At 54.2% G+C, this 23,491-nt stretch overlaps 4 protein-coding genes across 4 annotated transcripts; all 4 read left to right on the top strand.

Moving 5' to 3' along the window:
• Window positions 1-1,966: 1,966 nt before the first annotated feature.
• Window positions 1,967-9,402, top strand: LOC128276094 (laminin subunit gamma-1). The gene is made up of 9 exons (XM_053014567.1): window positions 1,967-2,113; window positions 2,982-3,858; window positions 4,320-5,711; window positions 5,784-5,981; window positions 6,276-7,692; window positions 7,767-8,016; window positions 8,075-8,161; window positions 8,228-8,528; window positions 8,615-9,402. The coding sequence occupies exons 1-9, from the start codon at window positions 1,967-1,969 to the stop codon at window positions 8,824-8,826; spliced, it is 4,881 nt and encodes a 1,626-aa protein (XP_052870527.1). The 3' UTR covers window positions 8,827-9,402.
• Window positions 9,403-9,949: 547 nt separating this feature from the next.
• LOC128279177 (adenylyl cyclase X E) lies at window positions 9,950-14,752 on the top strand. Its single transcript, XM_053017897.1, has 11 exons — window positions 9,950-10,114; window positions 10,209-10,349; window positions 10,830-11,354; window positions 11,433-11,557; window positions 11,629-11,664; window positions 11,737-12,168; window positions 12,242-12,395; window positions 12,460-12,653; window positions 12,721-13,387; window positions 13,459-13,727; window positions 13,795-14,752. The coding sequence occupies exons 1-11, from the start codon at window positions 9,950-9,952 to the stop codon at window positions 14,750-14,752; spliced, it is 3,666 nt and encodes a 1,221-aa protein (XP_052873857.1).
• Window positions 14,753-15,195: 443 nt separating this feature from the next.
• LOC128277664 (leucine-rich repeat-containing protein 59-like) lies at window positions 15,196-16,218 on the top strand. The gene is made up of 3 exons (XM_053016160.1): window positions 15,196-15,333; window positions 15,401-15,460; window positions 15,517-16,218. Exons 1-3 carry the CDS (start codon window positions 15,220-15,222, stop codon window positions 16,192-16,194), a joined length of 852 nt encoding a protein of 283 aa, XP_052872120.1. The 5' UTR covers window positions 15,196-15,219; the 3' UTR covers window positions 16,195-16,218.
• A 255-nt stretch (window positions 16,219-16,473) lies between these two features.
• LOC128279176 (uncharacterized) lies at window positions 16,474-23,042 on the top strand. Its single transcript, XM_053017896.1, has 7 exons — window positions 16,474-16,481; window positions 16,777-16,971; window positions 17,039-18,647; window positions 18,709-20,569; window positions 20,636-20,784; window positions 20,905-21,693; window positions 22,860-23,042. The coding sequence occupies exons 1-7, from the start codon at window positions 16,474-16,476 to the stop codon at window positions 23,040-23,042; spliced, it is 4,794 nt and encodes a 1,597-aa protein (XP_052873856.1).
• The last annotated feature ends 449 nt before the right edge of the window (window positions 23,043-23,491 follow it).

Genomic DNA, 23,491 nt, shown 5'->3' with positions numbered 1-23,491 from the left:
AACGTCACCCGTGGATTGTGTGTGCCATCGTGTGGTGGTCCCACGATCTAACGCCAGGTGGGCACCGAGGTAGTCCCCGGTTTGGAGTGTGTTTGGTCCAGCGATCGCCTCGAATGCGCTCCGACTTCCTCGAACGCCTTCTCAATCCGTGGGCCAGGTGTGAGACACGGCGAACAGCGGAGATCATGGAAATTCCTTCAGCCTTCCTTCGGTCGGAACAGATTTTTGCTGCTGCAGCTACAAAACGAATGTTTTTCTTTCGCCGCACGCCTTCCCACTGTTCGCCAGGGGGCGCGAATGATCATGTGTGTTTGCGCAGGCAGGCATCAACAAGCAAATGTGTGCGGCCGCATGCGTGACTGTGTGTGTGTGTGTGTGCTGGATATATTCCTCGATCCTCCTTCTCCTCGGCCGCTCGGTCGTTCGCGCTCACTGGGCGATGGGATGTGAAAATGATCTTTACCATTCGAAGTCGATCTCGCAGAAGATCAACAGCGCGCGGAGCCGCGACGACTGCTACAGCTTGGTAAATGATCGCTGGTCGGGTTTTTCTTGGTGTTGCTAGGTGCGATCCGAGTGCACAGTCCCCGAAGAGGGAAGTGATACCCGAGAGAACTGTGAAGCGAATGTGAAACGAAAGTGAAACCATACCACACGGAGAGGCACCACAATCTTTTCCGGTTCTCGGACACACAGGCCACTCGTGTGCTATCAGCAACGGAACCGATAAGAGCCGGCGCGCTCTGGGGCCGGCTTTGGGGCCGGCTGCCTACCGTTCCGTTCCGGGTGCACCCATTCTAGCGAGCCAAGATTGGAGCTGCCGGCCATCGAAAACCACGTGAAACTCATTCAATCCTCGGTATGGAAAACGGCAACGAAGCATCGCTTTCAAACCGCGCCGAACGACTCCAACGTTGGGGCCCTGGAAACTCTGCCCTGGAACCCTGTGATGGGGAGAACCCGTAGTAGTGGCTGCAATTGGAGAACCCTCTCGCCTGCAGCTGTCGGTGCATTCTTTGCTCCCCGCGCGCGCACGGCCGCCAAAGCTTGCTGGTCTCGGTCTCGGGTCTGACTTTTTATCAACTCTGATGACGCCATCAAAAGGCAAATATTGTTGTAAGCGAAAAATCTCCGCACCGTTCCGGTGTGTGTTTGCGGAGCAACAATGTCTGGTACCGCCACTGGTTCAGACGGCATTATGAAATCATTCCTTATTTCGTTCGGCTCGCTGCGAGCAGCAGATGTTACAGAGCCGCTGCGACTGGTCTTGGTCTGCCAGAGTCATCGGTCCGCCTCGTTCCGTTGGGGCGGTGGAACTGTTTACACTCACAGACATTCACAGGATCGTCTTCTGACGACGATCGATCCGGAGATGCTTGGGATTCGGTCCCTCAATGTTTATCGAACGCGCTGAGACTTTGCGCATGTGAAATGTGTGTGACTTCACCGCGAGCCCCGCATGTTCTATGATCTCAACATCCAGCCAGCCTTTGGCCCACACATTTGGGGCCTCTGTCTCGCTTTCTCGCTTACTCGCCCGGAACACCCGGAATCTTGTTCTCACTCTCGCTCTCTCTCTCTCTCCCACTCTCTCGCTCTCTCTCCGCAACTCTTTCCGGAACCATCTTGCACACAGGGCGCGCGCGCGCCTGGTAGGAAACTGGCCTGAATCCTCTAGCTCTAGTTGCCGATAAGCAGAGCCGGAGCTCGGTACCACAGAGGCGATGTGTCTTCCGCGCCGTGCGCTGGTCTCGTAGAAGAGTGTAGAGCCCTCTTGTGGCCCCGAATCCGAATTTCCAGAAGTGTGTTCCGTGTGCGTGTTGGGAAAGTAGTGTCGTGAAGCCTAAAATAGAGAAAACAGTGTATTACCACAGAACAAATCACTGGTGGACGGTCCCGGTGTTGCCCGGTTCGGAAGCGGAAGTGTGTTCCTCCGGGTGCGACTTCAGAAGGTGTGCCAAAAAATATGACGCCCAGAATGCGGTCCCGCGCCGTCTGGATCGCTGGAGCGATCGTCGTACTTACCGTAGTGTCCGGCCCGGCGGCGAGTTCTACTGAAAACGTTCACTACAGCCCACCACTGGAATGCGTCGATCCGTACGGGCGACCACAGGTAAGGGACGGACGGCAGATTCCGGGGGGACAAACTTTGCGCCGCTGGTTAGCACCTCTCACCAGCGCAGAGGTTACACCGTTTTACGGTTTCAAAGCCCATGGCTATACTAGATCACTCAGTTCGTGCAGTTTTTGAGTCACAGCAAAAAAAAATGAGGCTACTAAGTCTGGTACGGTGATGAGGGTTACTAGATCACGCTGGTCCCAAACTACTTTTTCCAAAATGTCTGCCCAGATAGTGGCGTGCCACTAGGTCAGTCGAAGAAGACCCTTTGACATTGTTTCCTTATCGCATCGCCACATCAAAAAACGCCTCGAATGTGACGAAACTAACAGTTGGAAACAATCGCGCATTGTGCGATCTTGCCCTTCATAATCCGAGACCTCTAGTGTGGTGCCGTTTGCATAGCTCAATTAGCAACAATTGTTGCGGTCGTATCACAATTAGCAAAAAGCCGTGTAATGAGGGCTCCTCAACTCCGAAGGGGGCCTCGTCGACGCCAGCAATTGGCCACACAGCGGGCGGTGGGGACGAGGTCCGGAACTCTCCGGAGATCGGAGAGTTCCGCCGTGACGAGTCTGGAGTGGCCGTTTGTGAGAATTCATTGATAATGGAGCAGTGTGTGGAGACTTCGGTCGCTCCGCTCCGGAAGCGGCTTTATCAGCCTATTTTAAACCGTTTTGTTCTTGCGGCGCGATAAGCGACGCGTACACTCCTCTCGTGGTGATGCCGGTTGTGACCGAAAAGGTCTTGAAAGTGTGTAACCTCTTCCTTTCTTTCTCTCTCTCTCTCTCTCTCGCGCGCGTTCGCTCTCTTTCTGATCGGCGGGTTGTTGTTTCCTCCTGCTCCACGCGTCTTCGCGCAGCGCTGCATCCCGGAGTTTGAGAATGCGGCCTACCAGCTGGAGGTGGAAGCGACCAACACGTGCGGGCACGACGGCGATACGGATTTCTGCGTTCAGACGGGCTACTCGAACCGGAAGAGCTGTGACGTGTGCCACGCGGGCCAACACTCGCCGAACTACCTGACCGACTTCCACGACCAGAACCACCCGACCTGGTGGCAGTCGGAGACGATGTTCGAGGGTGTGCAGTACCCGAATCAGGTCAACCTGACGCTGAAGCTGGGCAAATCCTTCGACATCACCTACATCCGGCTGGTGTTTCACTCGCCGCGCCCGGAGTCGTTCTCCATCTACAAGCGCGTCACTCCGAACGGGCCCTGGATACCGTACCAGTACTACAGTGCGACCTGCCGCGATACGTACGGGCTGCCGGACTCGCTGTCCGTGATGACCGGGGAGGACGAGTCGCGGGCGTTCTGCAACAGCGAGTACAGTGACATCTCGCCCCTGCGCGACGGTAACATTGCGTTCTCGTCGCTCGAGGGCCGCCCGTCCGCGATCAACTTCGAGCACCACCTGGAGCTGCAGCAGTGGGTCACGGCCACCGATATTCGGATTTCGCTCGACCGGCTCAACACGTTCGGCGACGAGGTGTTCGGTGACGCACAGGTCCTGAAGTCGTACTTTTACGCGATCGCCGATATCGCGGTCGGAGCGCGCTGCAAGTGCAACGGACATGCGAGCGAGTGCACGACCAGCACCGGACTGGAGGGCCAGCGGACACGCGTCTGCAAGTGCATGCACTACACCGACGGTCCCGACTGCGATCGCTGCCTGCCGTTCTACAACGACGCACCGTGGGGCCGTGCCACCTCCAAGAATGTGCACGAGTGCAAACGTAAGTACGGGACCGCAGACCTCCAGAAACTGCCGTTAGCTTTCCGGGACGGGTTTCCGTTTTTGGATGGCTGCTCCTGCGGGCCGTGGCCCTTTTATGGGCTCCAGAGTCCGAATCCAGTATATCGGGCGAGTGGCTCGCTTCGCTGGTCGCGAAAGCATTCCAATGCCACACACTCGCCCGTTACGCTGGCACCATGAAGCACCGTCGTCGTACCGTCTGCTGGCTGTTGGTGCTGGCGTTGCTCCTGGCCGCGGACAGCACGGAACCGTTTGCGTACTACACCCGCCACGAGCCTAAAAGTGCACGAAATCAGCGTTATTTTGGTTATCTGGTCAACAGTAAGCCCGCCAGCTACTCACCTCGAAACCTGGCCATCGCCTAGGGCCTGGTACTTCCGGAGGGCGCATTCGTGGACAGTTCGCTTACCTCTCTCTCTCTCCCATCCTCTCTATTTTTAGCCTGCAACTGCAACGGGTACTCCACCAAGTGTTTCTTCGATCGCCATCTGTACAACCTGACCGGGCACGGTGGCCACTGCATGGACTGCGGTGCGAACCGCGACGGGCCAAACTGCGAGCGGTGTAAGGAGAACTTTTTCATGCGCGAGGACGGCTACTGCATCAACTGTGGCTGCGATCCGGTCGGTTCCCGGTCGCTCCAGTGCAACGCGGAGGGCCGCTGCCAGTGCAAACCGGGCGTGACGGGTGACAAGTGCGACCGGTGCGATGCCAACTACTTCAACTTCGGACCGCACGGCTGCCAGCCGTGCAACTGTGACGTGCGGGGCTCGCTGGACAACGCACCGTCCTGTGACTCGGTGACGGGCGTTTGTGCCTGCAAGGAGAACGTCGAGGGGCGCCACTGTCGCGAGTGCCGGCTCGGCTACTTCAACCTCGACTCGGACAACAAGTTCGGCTGTACGCCGTGCTTCTGCTATGGCCACACGCTCGAGTGTGCGAGCGCCGGCGGTTACTCGATCGTGTCGACGACCTCGAACTTCAACAAGCACAAGGAAAAATGGACCGCCGTCACGGATACGGGCGTGCCGGCGGACGTCAAGTATAACTCGCACAGCCAGTCGATCGGCGTCGGTGCGAGCCCCGGCCACCGGGCGGTTTACTTCCTCGCGCCGGACCGCTTCCTGGGCGATCAGCGGGCGTCCTACAACCGGCTGTTCAAGTTCCGGCTCCAGCTGGTCGGGCAGCAGCGCGTCGACGTCAGCCCGTACGACGTGGTGTTCCACAGCGGCAACAGCAGCATCTCGCTGCCTATCTTCGCCCAAAACCAGCGCATGCCGAGCGAGGAGTCGCACGAGTTCTCGTTCCGCCTGCACGAGAACCCCGAGTACACCTGGACACCGTCGAATTCGGCCCGCGGTTTCATGTCGATCCTGAGCAATCTGACGGCGATCAAGATCCGGGCGATCTACAGCGACCACGGTGAGGCCGTGCTGGACGATGTGGAACTGCAGACCGCTCACCGGGGCGCCGCCGGACGTCCGGCCACCTGGATTGAGCAGTGCACCTGCCCCGTCGGCTACTTGGGCCAGTTCTGTGAGTCGTGCGCGCCCGGCTACCGACACAATCCGGCCCGCGGTGGCCCGTTCATGCCGTGTGTGCCGTGCGATTGCAACAAGCACGCCGAGATCTGCGATTCGGAAACGGGGCTCTGCATCTGCCAGCACAACACGGCCGGCGATACGTGCGATAAGTGCGCCAAGGGTTACTACGGAAACGCGCTCGGCGGAACGCCATACGACTGCAAGCGCTGCCCGTGCCCGAACAACGGAGCCTGTATGCAGATGGCCGGCGACACCGTCATCTGTCTCGAGTGTCCGGTCGGATACTTCGGTAAGGAACAGCGTGGTGTCCGTCTGTCTCCCGTCTTTTGACTCACCAGAGCTCTTGTTTTTCCCCACACAGGACCACGGTGCGAGCTGTGCTCCGACGGTTACTACGGTGATCCGACCGGTGTGCACGGCGCGGTACGCGTGTGCCAGGCGTGCGACTGTAACGGCAACGTGGACCAGAATGCGGTCGGCAATTGTAACCGCACGACCGGCGAGTGCCTGAAGTGTATCCACAATACGGCCGGTCCGCACTGCGACCAGTGTCTGCCGGGTAAGTGTGAAGGCGTCGCGAAGGTGTTTATCAATCAGCTGTAAGGCGAAAGGGTCCGCGAGTGTGATAAGATAATAGGTTGCGGTTGTCCGTGGTCGCCGGTGAACATGGGGGTTCAGCCCAGTAGAAATGAAGCGTTTGTTGGGCACTGTGCACCTGTTTTGCCTGCTGTTGTCCGGTGCTCTAGGGCTCTGCAGCGATGGTAGTACATGATGCTCCAGGGTAGAGAGCAGTTCGGGCGAAAGGTGACCATTTCTAATCGCTTCTTTCTTCTTCACCACCCCGCTTTATTAGGACACTTTGGAGACCCGCTGGCGGAACCGCACGGTAGCTGCGAGGAGTGTAGCTGCTACCCGCGCGGTACGGAGCAAACGGAGAAGGGCATCTCGATCTGCGACTCCATCAGCGGCAACTGTCACTGCAAGCCGGCCGTGGTGGGCCGGACGTGTAACGAGTGCAAGAACGGGTACTGGAACATCGTGTCCGGCAACGGCTGCGAGAGCTGCGGCTGCGACTCGGTCGGTAGCTTCAACTCGTCCTGCAACACGTTCACGGGCGAGTGCTTCTGCAAGCCGGGCGTGATCGGCAAGAAGTGTGACAAGTGTGCGGCGGCCCACTACGGCTTCTCGGACGACGGGTGTCACGCGTGCGATTGCGATCCGAGCGGCTCGAAGGGCTCGCAGTGCAACCAGTACGGGCAGTGTCCGTGCAACGACAACGTCGAGGGTCTGCGGTGCGATCGGTGCAAGGAGAACAAGTACGATCGGCACCAGGGCTGCCTGGACTGCCCGGCGTGCTACAATCTGGTGCAGGACGCGGCCAACGAGCACCGGGCCAAGCTGGCCGAGCTGAGCCAGATCCTGCAGGAGATCCAATCGAAACCGATCGTGATCGACGACAACGAGTTCGCCGGTAAGCTGCACGCGGTACAGGAGAAGATCGACATCCTGGTGGAGGACGCCAAGAGCGGATCGGGCGGGGGCGAGAAAACGCTCAACGAGATGCTGAAGGACCTGGAGGGTCGGCTGCGGGACGTGCAGAAGCTGCTGGACAATGCGGACCAATCGCTGGAGGTCACGAACCGGAAGATCCACAAGGGTGGGTACAATGCGACGCTGGCCAACGCCAAGATACAGGACGCCCGGCGCCAGCTGGACGATGCGGTGGAGCTGCTGCAGACCGAGGGCAACACGGCGCTCGGTCGGGCGCGCGAAATCTCGAGCCACCTCGGTAACCAGACGAATCAGATCAGTGGCATTTCGCGCGAGGCCCGGCTGTACGCCGACCGGTTCAAGGCGGAAGCGGACGCCAACATGAAACAGGCCCAGGAGGCGCACGAGAAGGCGTCGGAAGCGCTCCGGAAGGCGAACAATGCGATCACGCAGCAGTCCAACATCACGCAGGAGCTGGACTCGACGATCGCGGCCGAAATTGCCGAGGCCCGGGACAAGCTGAGCGCCGTCTCGAAGCTGACCGAGCAGGCGCTGACCCGGGCGCGCGAAGTCAACGACGAAGCGCTGACCCTGTTCGCGGCTGTCAATCGGACGACCCCGCCGAACATCGACATCAATCAGATGAAGAAGGAGGCGGCCCAGTACAACCGGGAAGCGGACCGCATCGCGGAGGAGCTGGCCAGCAAGATCGCCGATCACGCGAAGCTGCTCGACAACGTCGAAGCGAACATCGACCTGGCCGATACGCTGCTCAACAGGTAAGCTCGCTCGTCTCGTGAACTTGGGTTTTTGGTGACCAAATTCAATCCATTCCCCCCACACGCACGCGCAGAGCCCAGCTACAGAAGGAGGACGCCGTGGACGCACTGAAACAGCTACAGTACGCCAAGGAACTGGCCGAGAAGGCGGTGGCCGAAGGTGATGGCACCCTGCGGAAGGCCAACTACACCTACCAGACGTTGGCCGGGTTCAAGAATCAGGTCGAGGAGTCCTCCAAGCGAGCCACGGACGCACTCAATCTGGTGCCCAACATCGAACGGCAGATCTACAACTCCCGCGAGCTGCTACAGCGTGCCGAAGAGGTAAGGTTCGCGATCCGCGTGTGTAACTCAGCCATCTGACCGATACGTCCTTTTGTAGGCCCTGCAAGCTGCCAGCCGTAATGCGGGAGATGCGCGAAAGAATGCACAGACGGCACAGGACAAGTACGCCGAGGAAGCCTCAAAGGTAAGTGACGACGAAGGCGATCAAACCCAACACCGCTAATTGAAACCTCCCCGGCTATCGCCATAGCTTGCCGAAAGCATCAAGAAGCGTGCCAACGCAACCAAGAACACGGCGCGGGATCTGCACCACGAAGCGGATCAGTTGAATGGGCGACTGGCTAAAACCGACAACCGGCTCGAGGAACGCGAGGCCCAGATTCGAAAGGACCTGAATCTGACCAACGAGGCGAAGGAAAAGGTCGGCCAAGCGCAGCTCAACTCGCACGAAGCGAAATCGCAGGTCGACAAAGCGCTAAAGGAAGTAAACCTGATCATGCAGGAACTGGCCAACTTGCGCGAGATTGATGTGAACAGTTTGGACGATTTGGGTATGTATCAAACGAAACGGGCGCGTGGCTTGATAGATCCCGTACCTAATAACCCGTGCTGAAAATGCTTCTCCCCCTATCCACAGAGCGCCGACTGAGTGCGGCCGAAAAAGAGCTGGAAGACGCCCAGCTGACCAGACGGCTCAACACGCTAACGGAGGCCAAGAATGTGCAGAACCAGAACATCAAGAGCTATCAGCGCGAGCTGGGCGAGCTTCGGTTGGAGGTGGAAAACATCGAGCTTATAGCCAAATCACTGCCACCGGGGTGCTTTAAGCGCACTCACCTCGAACCGTAACTCTTCCCTTTTTTATACATTAAGAAGTGGGCGCGTAGTAGTACCGTACTCTAGACACACCGCGATTGAACAACGAAAACCATGTGCCACAAACCCCTCCCCATACTAATGCACTCGACACACCCGGTGGTCGACGGAACGTCGTGAGCGACGTTCCGGGCGACCTGTCCTGTCGTCGGTCTGGTTGCTTGCCGAAACAGGGGCCGCGTGCGATAGCTTGTAAGTGAATATAATATTTAACTGATCTAAAACGAATCGAATCACACGACGGCAACAATAGCGACACAGCCGCACACTGTGGCATATCCTCTCTCACCACACACACACACACACCGGGGGCGCGCAACTAGTGGGACGGGAGCGAAATCTAGTGACTTAAGTAGGTGCGTCGGCGTCTTCTAAACGTCCAAAAACACTAGTTCCATTGCTTTCCGGGAGGATCCTCACGATCCTCGGTTGGTCGTGTGCTCCATCGTGCGCTCTCTACGTGCACACTCTGTGTCTTCTCTGCCCCCGTGTGCGTGTCCATCTTGTGTTCAACAGTTCAAGCAGGAAACAGGAAGAGACAATAAAAGAAATGAACTCATACTAAAATCCGGTTGTGGCGACGGTGTGTTTATTTTTGTACTACCTCCCCTGTGTCCAGTAATCTGCCTTTTATCAGACACGCACAGCTCGACGCTCGGGGAACGAGGGAGCAGCAGCGCAGGGGCAGGAGAGCAGCTGGCCGCGGTCCGTTATCTGAGAGCGTCTTGTACATTATTTTTAAGTGGCAATTTTTACTCCCATTTAATCGACTGTGTTCGACGGCCGCGAGTCTGAGGGTCTGCATGTATCGACCCTGCCTGTGTGCTCTGGGAGCCCACCTTATCGTGGTTATTGATTAGTTTTCGATTGTCGGCTAAGAGCGACGAACGTGTGTCGCCTCCGGGTCCACGGGTACTTGTACTTTTTCTGGTGACTAACGGTTAAGTGACGGTGAACTAGCGAGTGAGTCGACGATCACGACTATTGTTGAAACGGTGTAGCAGCTTAAGGTGTAGTGAAAATGCCCCAGAAGACGTCCGAAAATCCGTAAACCCGTCCGTAATTGGGAAGGCAGAAAGCAATACTCACTTCGATCATGTGTGAAGTACCGCGACGGTCGACACCGGAAGCAGCGCCCACTTACGCAGCCCAGGAAGAGGCCGATATCTGTCGAATGCCGGCGGACAGAAATGATCAATCGCATCAGGACAGTGAGGGTGATTACATAGCGCTGAAGAAATGGGAGCTTGGATTTCTGCGCGTAAGCAACAGTGGTGCAGTGTTTTTTTAGTGAAAACCCTTTTCACACGTACCTTTCCTTTGCCTCTCGGTTCGGGTGTGCGAACTACTTACAGCGAGAATGCATCAATCTCGGGCTGGAAACGTTTTACCTCAAATACATGGAGCGCGTGCAGCGGAGCTATCTGTCCATCTTCGTGGTGCTTCAAACGTTCGTTAGCATATCGCATGTGATCGTCATTGTGACCGGCAAACAGGTGAGCATGGGAGTGTGTGCTGGCGCACCGGAAAGAGACTCACGAAGAAGAAGGGTATGGTAATTTTGAATCGATTCATCGCCCATCAATCAATGCAGAGAGGCCCTGCAAAAAAGGAGAAAACAGGTGAACACGAACTCAAATAGCTCACCCACCTCGCCCGCTCGTATCAACTCGTAGTCCATTGCCGGAGGATGACAATAATTTTAATTGATGGTGATAACAGGACGCTCTGACACAACTACCGTTCTGGGCTGCGTTGCGCACTTCAGAAGCGCGTTTAATTGAGCGTTTCGATTGAGCCGTGTCTTTTTATCGCGATAATGATACCACAGGCCAAACACACACAGAAACACGCGCTGGTGATTCCTCTCGTGCTTTGGGGGAACCCTCGATGTTTGTTTTCTATTTACATTCGAATGACCGGGATCAGAGTCCTAAAGGCTATTCACCCTTTTTTGGGCTATTATTCTGCAACAGCACCCGACGGCCGCCATTCATCCGGATCTGATCTGCTACACGTTTGGCATACTCTTCGTGTGGATCTCGCTGTTTGCCGCGTTCAAGGAAGGGCTCGTGAAGGCATACCCCTGGGTTCCGTACGTGTCCTCCAGTATGGCGGTCATCACGATGATCGTTACTGACCTAACGATCCCACTGTACCACGCAGCGGTAACGTTCATCAATCCCCCACTTCGGCCCTCGTACGCCAGTCACACCATCTTGGCCATCTACATTTTTCTGCCACTGAGCGAAAACATTCACGGCCTCATCCTGGGCGCCGCCACGTCCGTGTGCTATCTGATCGAGATGGCGCTAATCACGTACCGTCTGGAGGACAACACGGCCCTGAAGGTGATCGCCGAACTGATTTACTTCGTGTGTCTCAACCTGTTCGGGCTGTACTTTCGACTCATCAACGAGGTGGCGATCCGGCGCACGTTTCTCGATCGGCGCGAGCTGGTGGAAGGCAATCTGTTGCTAAAGTTTGCTCGCAACCAGGAAGTAGGTGAAGCGTTGACCCACCAAAACACGCTAGCCTCGTCTCGACTAATGCGAGTGTGCTCCGTTTTCTGTTTGCAGAAGGAATTGCTGCTTAGTATCCTGCCCGAGCACACGGCGGAACTGATGGAGAAGGACATCCGGGCGATGATCGAAAAGACGCGCCATGATCAGCACAACGCGTCCCAAATGTTCAACACAAACAAGTAATGTATAATGATGGAAAGCGTTCAAGGGGTGTTCCAAAGTACAGGGCCTGTATTCGTGTTCTTTGCAGCTTCTTCCGGACCGGAACACAATGGCGATCGATAAAGTAAGTGTAAGCGATCAGGCGCGATGTCCCCGCGATTTGCGTGTACTAATTGAGCAAACTTCACTTGACCAGCAAGCTTTACGTGCAGAAGCACACGAACGTCACAATCCTGTACGCGGATGTGGTGAACTATACGTACATGACCACTCAACTTCCGGTGCGCACGCTGGTCGACGTTATGCACGAACTGTTCGTAAAGTTTGATGAAGCCTCGAAGGAGTTCAACGTGCTAAGGATCAAGTTTTTGGGCGACTGCTACTACTGCGTGTCGGGCGTGCCGGTCCGCAACAAGTACCACGCCAAAAGCTGCGTCAACCTGGGCCTCCGCATGATCAAGGACATCCGTGAGGTGCGACTGTCGCGCGATCTCAACATCGACATGCGTATCGGCATCCACAGTGGCAGCATCATCTCGGGAGTGATCGGTGCCTGCAAATGGCAGTACGACATTTGGTCGAAGGATGTGATCATTGCAAACAAGATGGAGTCCACCGGTGAGGCGGGGTAAGCTTGAAGTTGGGGCGCACCGTACACGATCGGCATCTTGATCGCTCGCTCTTTTGTGTTGCCCACGCAGCAAAGTGCACGTTACGATGCAAACCTTGGAGCAGCTAGACGGGGAGTACATCTTCGAGGAAGGAACACCGCAAGCGAAAGACGACCCGATATTGTCCAAACACAACATACAAACGTTCCTGATCGTGCCACAGCCCGGCTACGATGAGGGCAGTGTGAGTATCGCCACCAGCCACCACTACTATGGGAGGACCAGGGATCTAACTGCACGCGTCACAGTTCTTTGCCATTCAAGAACCGGGCCCCAGCAGCCGGATGTCCAGTGGAGTGAAACGGAAGACCATCAAAAAGGAGCGCAGCCTGGTAACGAGAAACTTTATGCAGAACTCGATGGAGCAGTTTCGGGAAATAATGAAGCTGACGAACGTCGAAATGGCGTACGAACTGGAACGGATGCCCATCGGGAGATTTCAGTACGAGAGCGTGATATCTGCTGCTGCCTGGCTGCCATTGACATTGTTTGCTTTTGCCTCTTTGTAGGTTCAACAAGTTGTTCTCCTCCTACAAAACCTATATGCACGAACCGGGGAGCGAGTCCGCGCGAGTTCCACCACCTCTGGGCGGTTCGCAGCGAAGGCACGAGGAAGAGGACACGAATCGGCTAGATAATATGTCACCCTGTTTCATGTGCTTCGAAAACAGCCGCTGGGAACTGTCCTACCTGCGCGAACCAGACCTAATGCTCAAGTACAGCGTGCTGATGAGTTTCATCGTTTACGTGTGCATTCTGCTGATCCAGATCCTGAACGAAGCGTCCGGGATTTACTTTTGGATGCTAAACGGTTTCGCCGGCACACTGTTAGTGGTGTTCGTACCGATCACGTGGTTCAAAAAGATCTGGGACGTCTACACACCGTACTCGATTGACGATTTGCTGCGCGTGCGCAAACCGCAATCGAGGCCGATGCGCGTCTTGTACGACTTCTCGAACGACATTATGGGGAACTTTATTATCCGGACGGTGATCTATCTGATTACCATCACACTGTTGGTGTTCTGCTCGCTAATGTACCTGTTCGAGTGTAGCTACGATTTGCACGCGAGCAACGAAGTTGCGTCGGACGAGAGAAACGCCTCCCATTTCGCGTTCACAGATCGGACTGCCGGCGACGACTATACGGGAAAAACTTTCTGCACCAATCCTTGGGTATGTCCTCGACTTCAGTGGACAGTGTCGAAGCGAATGTGGAACCAACGTTTCGGCTCTTTTCGTTACAGTCCGTAACCCAGTGCCTAACGCTAACCATCGGAATGGCGTTCCTTTTTCTGCGCATCCACTTTCTACTGAAAGCCGCCGTGGGTTTGCTGATTTTTTTCTTCTACTGCTGGACCATCTTCGACGATCTGTACTATTTTTTCGACAGCAGCGCGAGCATGAACCCAGGGCTCGATCCGAAGGCGTCCCACCTAATGTTGATCCTCTTCATCGTCATCATCTTCCACTGGATCGACCGGCAGTCGGAATACATTGCCCGGACGGATTACAAGTAAGACAATCTCTCGCGGAAGTGGACCGGCCGACTGGCACTATATAGCGTTGGTATATGCTTTTAGCTGGAAGCAACAGCTTCTGAAGCAAAAGGAGGAGGCCGAAGTGACGAAGCAATCGAATAAAATCCTTGTCGAAAACATTCTACCAACGCACGTGGCCGAGATCTACATCAACCGACAGCTTAAGAACGAGTTCTACAACGAAGAGTACGAGAACGTGGCGGTGATGTTTGCCACCATCACCAATATGGAGGTCAATACGGATATTTCGGTGGAGAACGAGAAGAGTGTGCTGAAGGTGCTGAACGAGATCATTTGCGACTTTGACGAGCGGCTGCAGTACTTCGACGGGTACCTGAAGGTAGAGAAAATTAAAGTGTGTGGCTGGACGTACATGGCCGCCTGTGGTCTCGATCCGGGACGATGTGACTCGTCGTCTTCGCTCAGCGGTTACCGCTCGGTATCGGGCATTACGCGTACTTCACTCATGACCAACGGGCGGCGGAGTCTCAATCCGCGGGCGTCACTCGACGTCAGCCATAAGGCGAGCACGAGCACCCGCAGCAACTCCTCCGGCAACTGCCGACAGAGCAACAACGTGACGATCGTGATGGCCGAATTCGCGCTCGAGTTGATGCGTGTGCTAAGGGACTTTAGTAACGAGAACTTTAAGCAACACAGCCCCGGTCTGTTGCGTGTCGGGATTGCGCACGGCAAAGTGATGGCAGGAGTGGTAGGTTCCAGTAAGCCACTGTATGATATCTGGGGCAACGCCGTCAATATGGCGTCGCGGATGGACTCTACCGGGGAACCGGGAAAACTCCAGGTGACGAAGGAAAGTGCCGAAGTGCTGGAAAGCTACGGGTACCGGTGCGACTATCGGGGTGAAATTTTCGTCAAGGGACGCGGCAAAATACCGACGTATTTTGTGCAGATCGGTAAGGATTTCAACTTCGTGAAAAACAAAACCCCGACCAGTAACGGAAATGCTCATGTCGGCGATGTGACGACGAAACTGTAATCAGTGAAGTTGATTCGAAATTGTTATTGATAATATACCATATTGCAGTATTTATAATGACCAACAATATCAAGCTGGACCCACGCGTTTACAAATATGTTAAGGTTTCGTGGAACCCTTCGAAACCGATCCTCGAAAGGATTTTGTCGGCTTCGATTCTAGGTCGGAGAGTTCGGATGCACTGTTGGATTTGGACTGTTGTTGGGTTTTTCTTGGTTCGTAAATTTTCTTATCTTATCGGCGGGTTCTCAACAACATTTTTGTTTTTGAAAACGTTATTTTTGCGATGCTGAACCAACAGAAATATAAACACCTTGGGCGCATGAAGCCGTTTTCATCCCAAACTCCCCTACAAAGAAATGTCACTTCGGTCCAGCTGGAATGTTGCCGAATCTTAGCCGGTTGGAATCAAAACAAAGTAGTTCTCGTATCGTCTCGTTATTAGTGATTGCTAATGAATTAGGAGCATGCCGAAACAAAGTAAAGATGATAGTGAAAAGATTAACGTCCGTGAACGGCTTACGGACAACCAGCTGGATCTGAGTCTGATGAACATTTCCACCGTCCCAGTGAATGAAATCGTAAGTGCGTCGGAGTCGGATTTGGGATCTTTTAATTTTGATAGCACTTTTCATCCCCGCACCACAGAAAGCCTTGCGCAGGGCCACGATCTTGGATTTGTCCAACAACCGAATCGGGGCTATCAAAGTAAGCGGTGATAAGGCTTACTCTTGACAGTTTGTCTAACGAATGAGCATTTTCAGAGTGATTTCCTAGCGCTCACGCAGCTGACCCAGCTGGACTTGTCCAAAAACCGAATCACTTCGATCTGTGACGATTTCGGGCAACTTACCAACCTACGACGGCTCGATTTATACAACAATCAAATCACCCGATTGCCGCTCTCGTTCGGGCGGCTAAAGAACCTTAAGTATTTGGATCTGAAGAACAATCCGCTGCATCCGGAATTCGGCAAAAAAATCGGCACCTTCAGCGATACTTCCGATTGTCTGGGGGCAGCCGTCCGTGCCGTTGAGTTGATGAAAACCATCGAACAGATGATGATCAGTGATTGCATGGGAGAGATTGAACTGCGCGACAGTGCGAAACAGCTGAAACAGGACGCCGACACCGGTGTTGCTGGGAAATCGAAACGGAAAAGAAAGCACCTGACTGGGGCCGAATCGGAACAAATGGTGCAGGCCCTAACGAAGGATCTCGATACTGACAAGACTGCTGAGAAACGTAAGCGCCAGCAGCAGGGCGAGACCAATCCCTCCAAAGGGGCCCGGGCAACGTTCTTGTTGGCCATCGGTTTGGTGCTACTACTGGCGTTTGTGGTGGCTTTCTTTTCCACACATTCCGGTGCGGTGCAATTTTTCTGGGAGAAGATGTTCGACGGTCCGAACGAAAACCGTGTGCATGAGGAGTACATAAAATAATTTGTAAGAGAAAATATACTATATTGTCACTTGCAAAGTGTGTAGAAAAATAAATTCTTGCTAAAAATGTGTTTTATTTGCAGTTAAACGGACAGCCCCAAGATATACGCGAAATATTTCGGTGAAACATTTCAGCATGCTGAACGTTTGATTGTCTGAATTGAGCGCGCTGTCAGTTACGATCAACGGCACTGCTCGGTTTGGCAGCGCGAAGATCGCGAAAATTGTAAAATATTGTTTTGGTGTGTTTTGTGAAACTTTGCGATAATCCGTTCCGTAATGGACAGGTAAGCGAAGAACGTCCCCAGATTCGTGCCGAACATCGAACACATTCCGGCACATAGCGTTTGTTGTACCAAAACAATAATGCGGAACATGCGCACTGGTTCGCAGAGTTCCCTCCGAACAGCGTTAACGCTGCATATCGATTTCCGATCGTACGCGTTCTGTCATCGTTGATTTTACATTCACTGTTGTGTTTCGCGGTTCACTAGAATGTTTGTGGTTTGTTTCTGTCCGACGGAGGCTACTCCATCCGGTGCTCCTACCTACACGCGGCCGTCTTTTGTTTCCGTCTTTCAGTGTTCCGGCGGTGGTGATTGAGCACGACTCGCAAACGCAGGAGGAATGCAGCAGAAAACCGTACGCGAGCTGTTGTACCACGGGTAAAAAACAGAGAGCATTCCGTCGCTACCGTCCGCACGATGGCTTGGGTGGTTCTCCGGGCACGGGGATACTAAAGCCCTACAATGCCTTCACGCCGCTTAGTGAACTAAAGTGAGACAGAGAGACGGTACATCCTTCGGTCGTGGGTTTTGCACTGATGTTGTGTCGATTTTCGCAGGCAAGGCGACACACTAAACCCCGGATCTGGCCTCAGCTACTGCAATTCTTTCGAGGCCAATCAGAGTTTTCCACGCGTCGGCAAAAGGCTTTCGCGGTACACTCAGCGGTTTGCGGCCGCCTTCGGGAGCTTCGGAAAGTGTCCGCTGGTGATAAGCTTTGATTCCCCCGCAAAGATGGATCGGGTACGGGTGGATGGTTCGAACGGGGTCAGGTTTACCGCATTCCGTCCAAAGGGTGGCTGTTATCCGCACGGGGTGGCGTCACCGTACAACAGCTCGTACATTGCATCGACCTCGGAGTCGATTGGCCGTCTGCCAAAGAGTGATATCAACCCGAACAAGGCCGTTTTTACGATAGATTCCCGAACGTCCCGAATACTGATCGTCAATCGGAACGCCTGCGAGCTGCTGGGGTACAGTTCCAAGGAGCTGTGCGAGATGGAGTTTACGAGCCTGCTGTTGAACAAAAGCAAAATGCACGTGTCCGCCCTGGCCGAGGGGCAGCTGAACAGTGAGGACGGCACGGTGATCATACTGAGCGGAAAGGTGGTGGAACTGTGCACAAAGTACGACAAAAATGTAGCCGTCTCGCTGTGGGTTCGGCAGATCGACAACGAAGGCCAACGGTGTCTGGCCGTGGCGGAACCGGTCGAGCGACGGGTAGCTCAGGTGGTGGTCGACAAGAACGGCTACATCATATCGGGCGACCACGAAGCCCTGATGCTGTTCCAGCTCGACACGATCGACAAGTTCAACGGTATGGATATAGCGCTGCTCATACCGGCCATTCTGCTCCCGGATGCGGACTCCAGTCTTATAGCGAAGCATATCAGAAAGCAGAAGGCGACCGGAAAAACTCAAGACGGCGTATCTTTCCCGTTGTGCCTGATGATATCACACTACGAAAACGGCACCGACACCACGGACAGTGGGCTGTCGAATCCGAATGCGCTGCTCTACACGGTTACGGTTTGGGTGTACACCAACCTGTCCGGGTTGCTGGTGATTGACGAGAACTCCGTTATCGAATCGTGCAACCACCACTTCTCGATGCTCATGTTCGGCTACCCGCAGAGTCAAACGATCGGGGAGCACATAAGCAAACTGATACCCAACATTGGACAGGACAGCGACTGCCTGACGCGAAGCCGCAACGCAACGCTTTCGTCGCTGGACAACGACGAATCGGAGACGGAAACGGACCACGTGGAGCTGGAAAGTGGCAAGGACAACTTTGTGTCACCGTGCCGTGGGGCAGTGAACGGTGTCCGGAACGGACAGGTCGCCTGTTGCGACCTAGCCAGCCCGTCGAAGGAACCGCGGAAGGTGTGCCTAGACTTTACAACCGTGTCGGGCAACCGGTCGACGGTGGGCAGCCTTTGTGTATCGTCCATCACAGAGAATGCCAGCACGGAGGCGGCCAAAGCACAACTTTCGTCGAACGACAGCGAGCTGCCCGCCGGTGCCGGTGGCAATGAGTCCAGAGACCTTTCTAGTACCAAAGGGCAACCTTTGCTAACTGATAGTGCGCCATTCCCGGAAGACAACAGCGAGAATAATCCAAACTATGTCAACACATCCAACCTGTTTAGCAATAATAGCATAAAGGTGAGTGATACGGGGGAGTGATTTAAACGGTTCGCTAAAATGAATGGATTCTTTATTCTAGCTCTGCAATCCATCGTTGCTTCCGGCTTTGGGTGAGCCTACGGTGGGTAACAAAAAGTTGCACAGCCCGGCCCTAACGGCAACGTCAGAGGATTATACGAATTTTGCCGACTGCGATCTCCTAACGCCGGTCAACGAAACGGGTTCCGGCTGTATGAATCTTCTCGGCTCGAAGAACGCGTCCAACAGCGAAACGAAAAGTGGCCACTACACAACCGAGGACATCAGTGCCGCGTTGTTGCTGAAGGACTCGCCAGCGAGTATGGCACCTCCGCCGACCTTGGTAACACCACGATTGGTGAAACCGCACGAAAAAGCGTCAATCATTACGTCCACACCGGATCCGCAGCACAAACGTCATTCGGTTGGCGGCGGTTCTAGCAACGATCCGAGGCCGATGGTTACCCATGGCAGCGCAAAACCGAACACAGCCTACGGCGATGGAAAGTACAGGGGCGAAGCAATCCATCACGATGGTAACGTGATCGACATCATCTACACGATCTCCAACCAGACGCTTCCGTGCGGGCGCAAAGTGTACTGCATTTGGATCAGCCGCGATCCGGAATCGTCGTACAACCACCTGGAGGACGTGAATGTAACGCTCACTTTCAACAGCATCACCAGCACAATCGACAATTCAGTCGGCGGGCTCGGAGCCAGCAAGACGGCGGCAGTCGGCGCAGGAGGAACAACTGGCGGGGCTGGAGCTCCGGGCGTGGCCAGTAGTCGGCCAAACTCCGTTTCGCTGGTGTCGCAGTGCGAGGAGGAGCAGGTGTTCGGCGAGTACAACAAACACTACACGACCATCAAGCAGATCGGCAAGGGTGCGTACGGTTACGTGAAGCTGAGCTACCGCAACTCGGACCGGCTGCTGGTGATCTCCAAGTTTATACTGAAAGAGAAGCTCTGCTCGAACTTTATGATAACGACCGAGGACAAGCGCGAGATTCCGATGGAAATTTACCTGCTGACGCACGTCAAGCACCCGAACATCGTGACCGTGTTCGATGTGTTTGAGAACGAAAAGTTTTTCCAGCTCGTGATGGAGGTGCACGGTTCGGGGATGGATCTGTTCGAGTTCATCGATCGCCGGCCGGCCATGACGGAGAAGCTCGGTTGCTACATCTTTCGCCAGATTGCCTACGCCGTCGACTATCTGCACTCGATGAACATCCTGCACCGGGACATTAAGGACGAGAACATCATCATCGATCAGCACTTTCACGTGAAGCTGATCGATTTCGGGTCGGCCACGTTCATGCAGGAGGGCAAACTGTTTTCCACCTTTTACGGCACCACGGAGTACTGCAGCCCGGAGGTGCTGGCCGGGAACAAGTATGCGGGGCCCGAGCTGGAGATGTGGTCCCTCGGGGTAACGCTGTATGTGTTGATGTTTTTCGAAAATCCCTTCCTGGACATTGAGGAAACGCTCAAATCGGAGCTGATCATACCGCAAGAGATCGGCAGTGAGCTGGAGTGTGTGCTGCTGGCGTTGCTGGATAAGAACCCCAAAACACGGATCACGATGGCACAGCTGCTCGCAAGCGACTGGTTGACGCAGGAGATTGTGCCGAGCGCGTTCAACTTTGCCCAAATCATCCCGTGCGAACCGTACGAAGTGAACCCGGAAAAGTACTTCAATGGGCAGATCTATTCGAGCCAAACCGGGCTCTCCACTTCGCCTCACAGTTTGTCGCTGGTCGACGATGAAGAGGGCGTCAACGACGACGACGACGATGACGACGATGAGCAGCATGCCCACATCGAGGATTTTTCTATCGATCCGGAGGAACTGCTGGAGGACGATGTGTGCCCTTTGTCGCTCGACGACGATCCGAAACCCGAACAATCAATCACCGGTAAGCGGGTTGCGTTTGATTCTTGTTTTTTTTTCCTGATTTTGAAAACCGTCTTCTAACTTGCAGAGTCACGCGAAGCCGCGCCTGACTCGTTCGAGAGTCCGGCTCCGTTGGCGAAAACTGCCCATCGCATGTCGTTGCACGATTATGCCGAGGATCCAATGGTGCCAACGGCAACGGCTAGTGGTGAGGCCGCCTGTCAACTGCCAGGTGCTGTGAGTAGAACGGTCGATGAATTGGCTAGCACTGTGAGAAACTGCCCAGGTAAATCGAATCCCTGCTACGATTGCATAAATCACTCTGTCCCTGTTGTTGTGTCGTTCTCCGCTGCCAAGTCTGTTCCTTCCCACTTAAACTCCTGCCCCGAGCCGCCGTGCGCGACCACAAGTGTAGAGGAAAGTGTCGGGTTAGTCGCCAAACCGCCGACGGTGTTGCAGCTGAGCGAACTACCAAGCCCGGTCGTGGTCTGTGAGCGCCCGATTTCAAGGGGCAGCAAGTCCGGCAGCGCACACCACGCGCTGCTCTATGACTCCAGTTGCTCCACAACGCCATCACTCGTGCTGCCGGCTTCCTCCATTTTGCTGTGCAATATGATGCCCCCGTATTCGGTTCTGACCAGTGGCGATAGTTGCTGTAGCTGCAGCAGCGTCACCACCATCAGCAGCAGCTGCTGTAGTATCGATATTGAACACCACCAGCAACCGTTTCCCGCGGTGGACGATGGAAGCACGGCCAGCAGCAGTGCGGCGGACACACCGACGAACTGTTGCTCTCAGGAGTACGGTGCGAAAACGGTTCCGCTAGCCGGCCAGCGCAGGGGCGAAACCTTTGAAGGGGACGTCACGTGCTCCAATCTGCTGCTGCTGGGCGATTCGCGGTACTACCCTGCATCGTCATCGTCCACCAGTCCGTGCAGTTCGCTGACATCTTCCAAGTCGGAGAACAACATTTTCGATGGCAAATTCGCCACCTTCAGCACCATCTACGATGTGGTTAGCATGGACAATGTAACCGATGCGGCGACCGCCATCGGTTCAGCCGATGCACCGGCCATGCTGCCGTTTCATGGCTACGCCATCACCGATCTTTCTCGTGAGCTGGCCCCTTCAACGGCGGTGCTGTCAGTAAGTGGCCCGGCTTCGAACCATGGTGGTGGTGCGGCGGCGGCGAACAGCGGAAACGCTGAGGGTATCTCACCGCGTGGCTGGCGTCCGTTGAAGAAATAGTCCGAATATATCATCTAAAATGTGTGGCCCCTTTGTGACGCACCTTACTGGGACCCCCGGGAGGGTGGGACGTAACTTTCTTGTTTCGGTGTCGAGTCTGCACTTTGTCCGACAGAACAGGGCTTTTATAAAACTGGCGTTGTCTTGGCGCGCACCTCGATCTGTGATCTTTTTAGTACACACTCACACACACATATACATACTGCGATCCGTGGCTTCCGTGATTCAGTAGCTGGCATTGAAGTAATACTTCTTCCATTTAATGACTAATTCCTTATTTTGCTCATGAAAAGGAGTTCTTTTTTACTACGATACCAAAGAACTAGCTTTTTAGTGCAGATGATGGAGCAGCTCGTCTCGACACGTCGGTGGCCGACAATCCCCTAGCTTAGCGCGTTTCACAACGAATCCCAAGACACCAAATGTTAGTGGGTTAGTGGGGTCTCATATCGTAAAGAAAGTTATGAGTAGTAGGGAGTATAATCAAAACTGTAGCACAAATACCCGGAAAGGCGGCACTTTGAAGTGAATGTTAATTTGAATGAAGGTCATACTCGCGGTCATTTGTGTTGGACACAACATATCATTCCTTTTTGGCAAACACTGTACCGTTTTTCCCCTCTTTTGGTTCCATTCTTGTTTGCTACCTCTTTGGCTGTTGTTTAATCCGTATGTCGTGAAATATTTATATTCGTTTTGTTTTAGCTTATTTCCGTGTGTTTAACACGGACATCAAAATTTATTACACCACCAGTAATCAATTTCGGTTTCATCGGAATTTGGCCGAATCTGTTTTCTTGTTTCTCTCATCCACTTCCCCATTGTGTTCCCAACACTACTGCGCTGATCGACGACTCCCCCTCGACACACAATCACAATCACGCGCGATCGATACTGATGGTGGTTATATAGGTGGCAATACGAACAGCAGTGGTTGTTGTGAAGAAAGTAAGCTTATTTTTATAGTAAATTCAGAGCCCATCCAGGACCAGGATGATGGCGATGCTGGTGTGCGATGGCAGAGTACGGAACCTAGCATGCAGCATCCATTGCAACACCAACAGCGCGGGTTGAACGGGGCAGAAGAAGCGGTCGATCGGTTGATCGAGGCGCATGATCGTGTGCCGTCGTCAGGGCAAACCAAGTGCAATAGAACAATAGAGCGTAACGGAGAGTGTGAGTGTGAGAAAAGTGATAACGAAAACTACGATATCGATTCTTTTGAAGAGGACATCGACGATCGTTAAAATCTGGCCTTGGTGGGGCCCGCTTAATGCATCGCACAATAGGACCGATTAGTAGAATCAATCGTAGAGCAGCGATAGGCGGTGCAAGGTGTCCTCTATTCCTTCCATTCCACCATGGGGCAGAGAGAGAGAGGTAAATTTTTAACCGATACACCATAATGATCACCGCATTAGGGAGGGACGGAACGTATTTGCAAAAGACAAGCGCTAGAGCGGTAGTGTAGAACAAAAATCCCCCCAACAAGTTTATAGTAAAATACTCAATGGAATACCACAAACCATCACCCCAAGCAAAGCAAAACATACGAAACAAAATAGCAAACTGAAGATTAGGCGTAGAGAAGTAGTTAAAATCTCACATACACATACAAGCAGAGTGGAACTCTAGTAGATGATTGCTTTTAGGTTCTTACATTTTATTAAACAAACGAACAAGTCGCCTAAAGCAC

Source organism: Anopheles cruzii, chromosome 2, assembly GCF_943734635.1.
Source record: "Anopheles cruzii chromosome 2, idAnoCruzAS_RS32_06, whole genome shotgun sequence".
In the NCBI taxonomy this organism is placed as follows: domain Eukaryota; kingdom Metazoa; phylum Arthropoda; class Insecta; order Diptera; family Culicidae; genus Anopheles; species Anopheles cruzii.
This window is presented reverse-complemented; position numbering and strand designations above follow the sequence as displayed.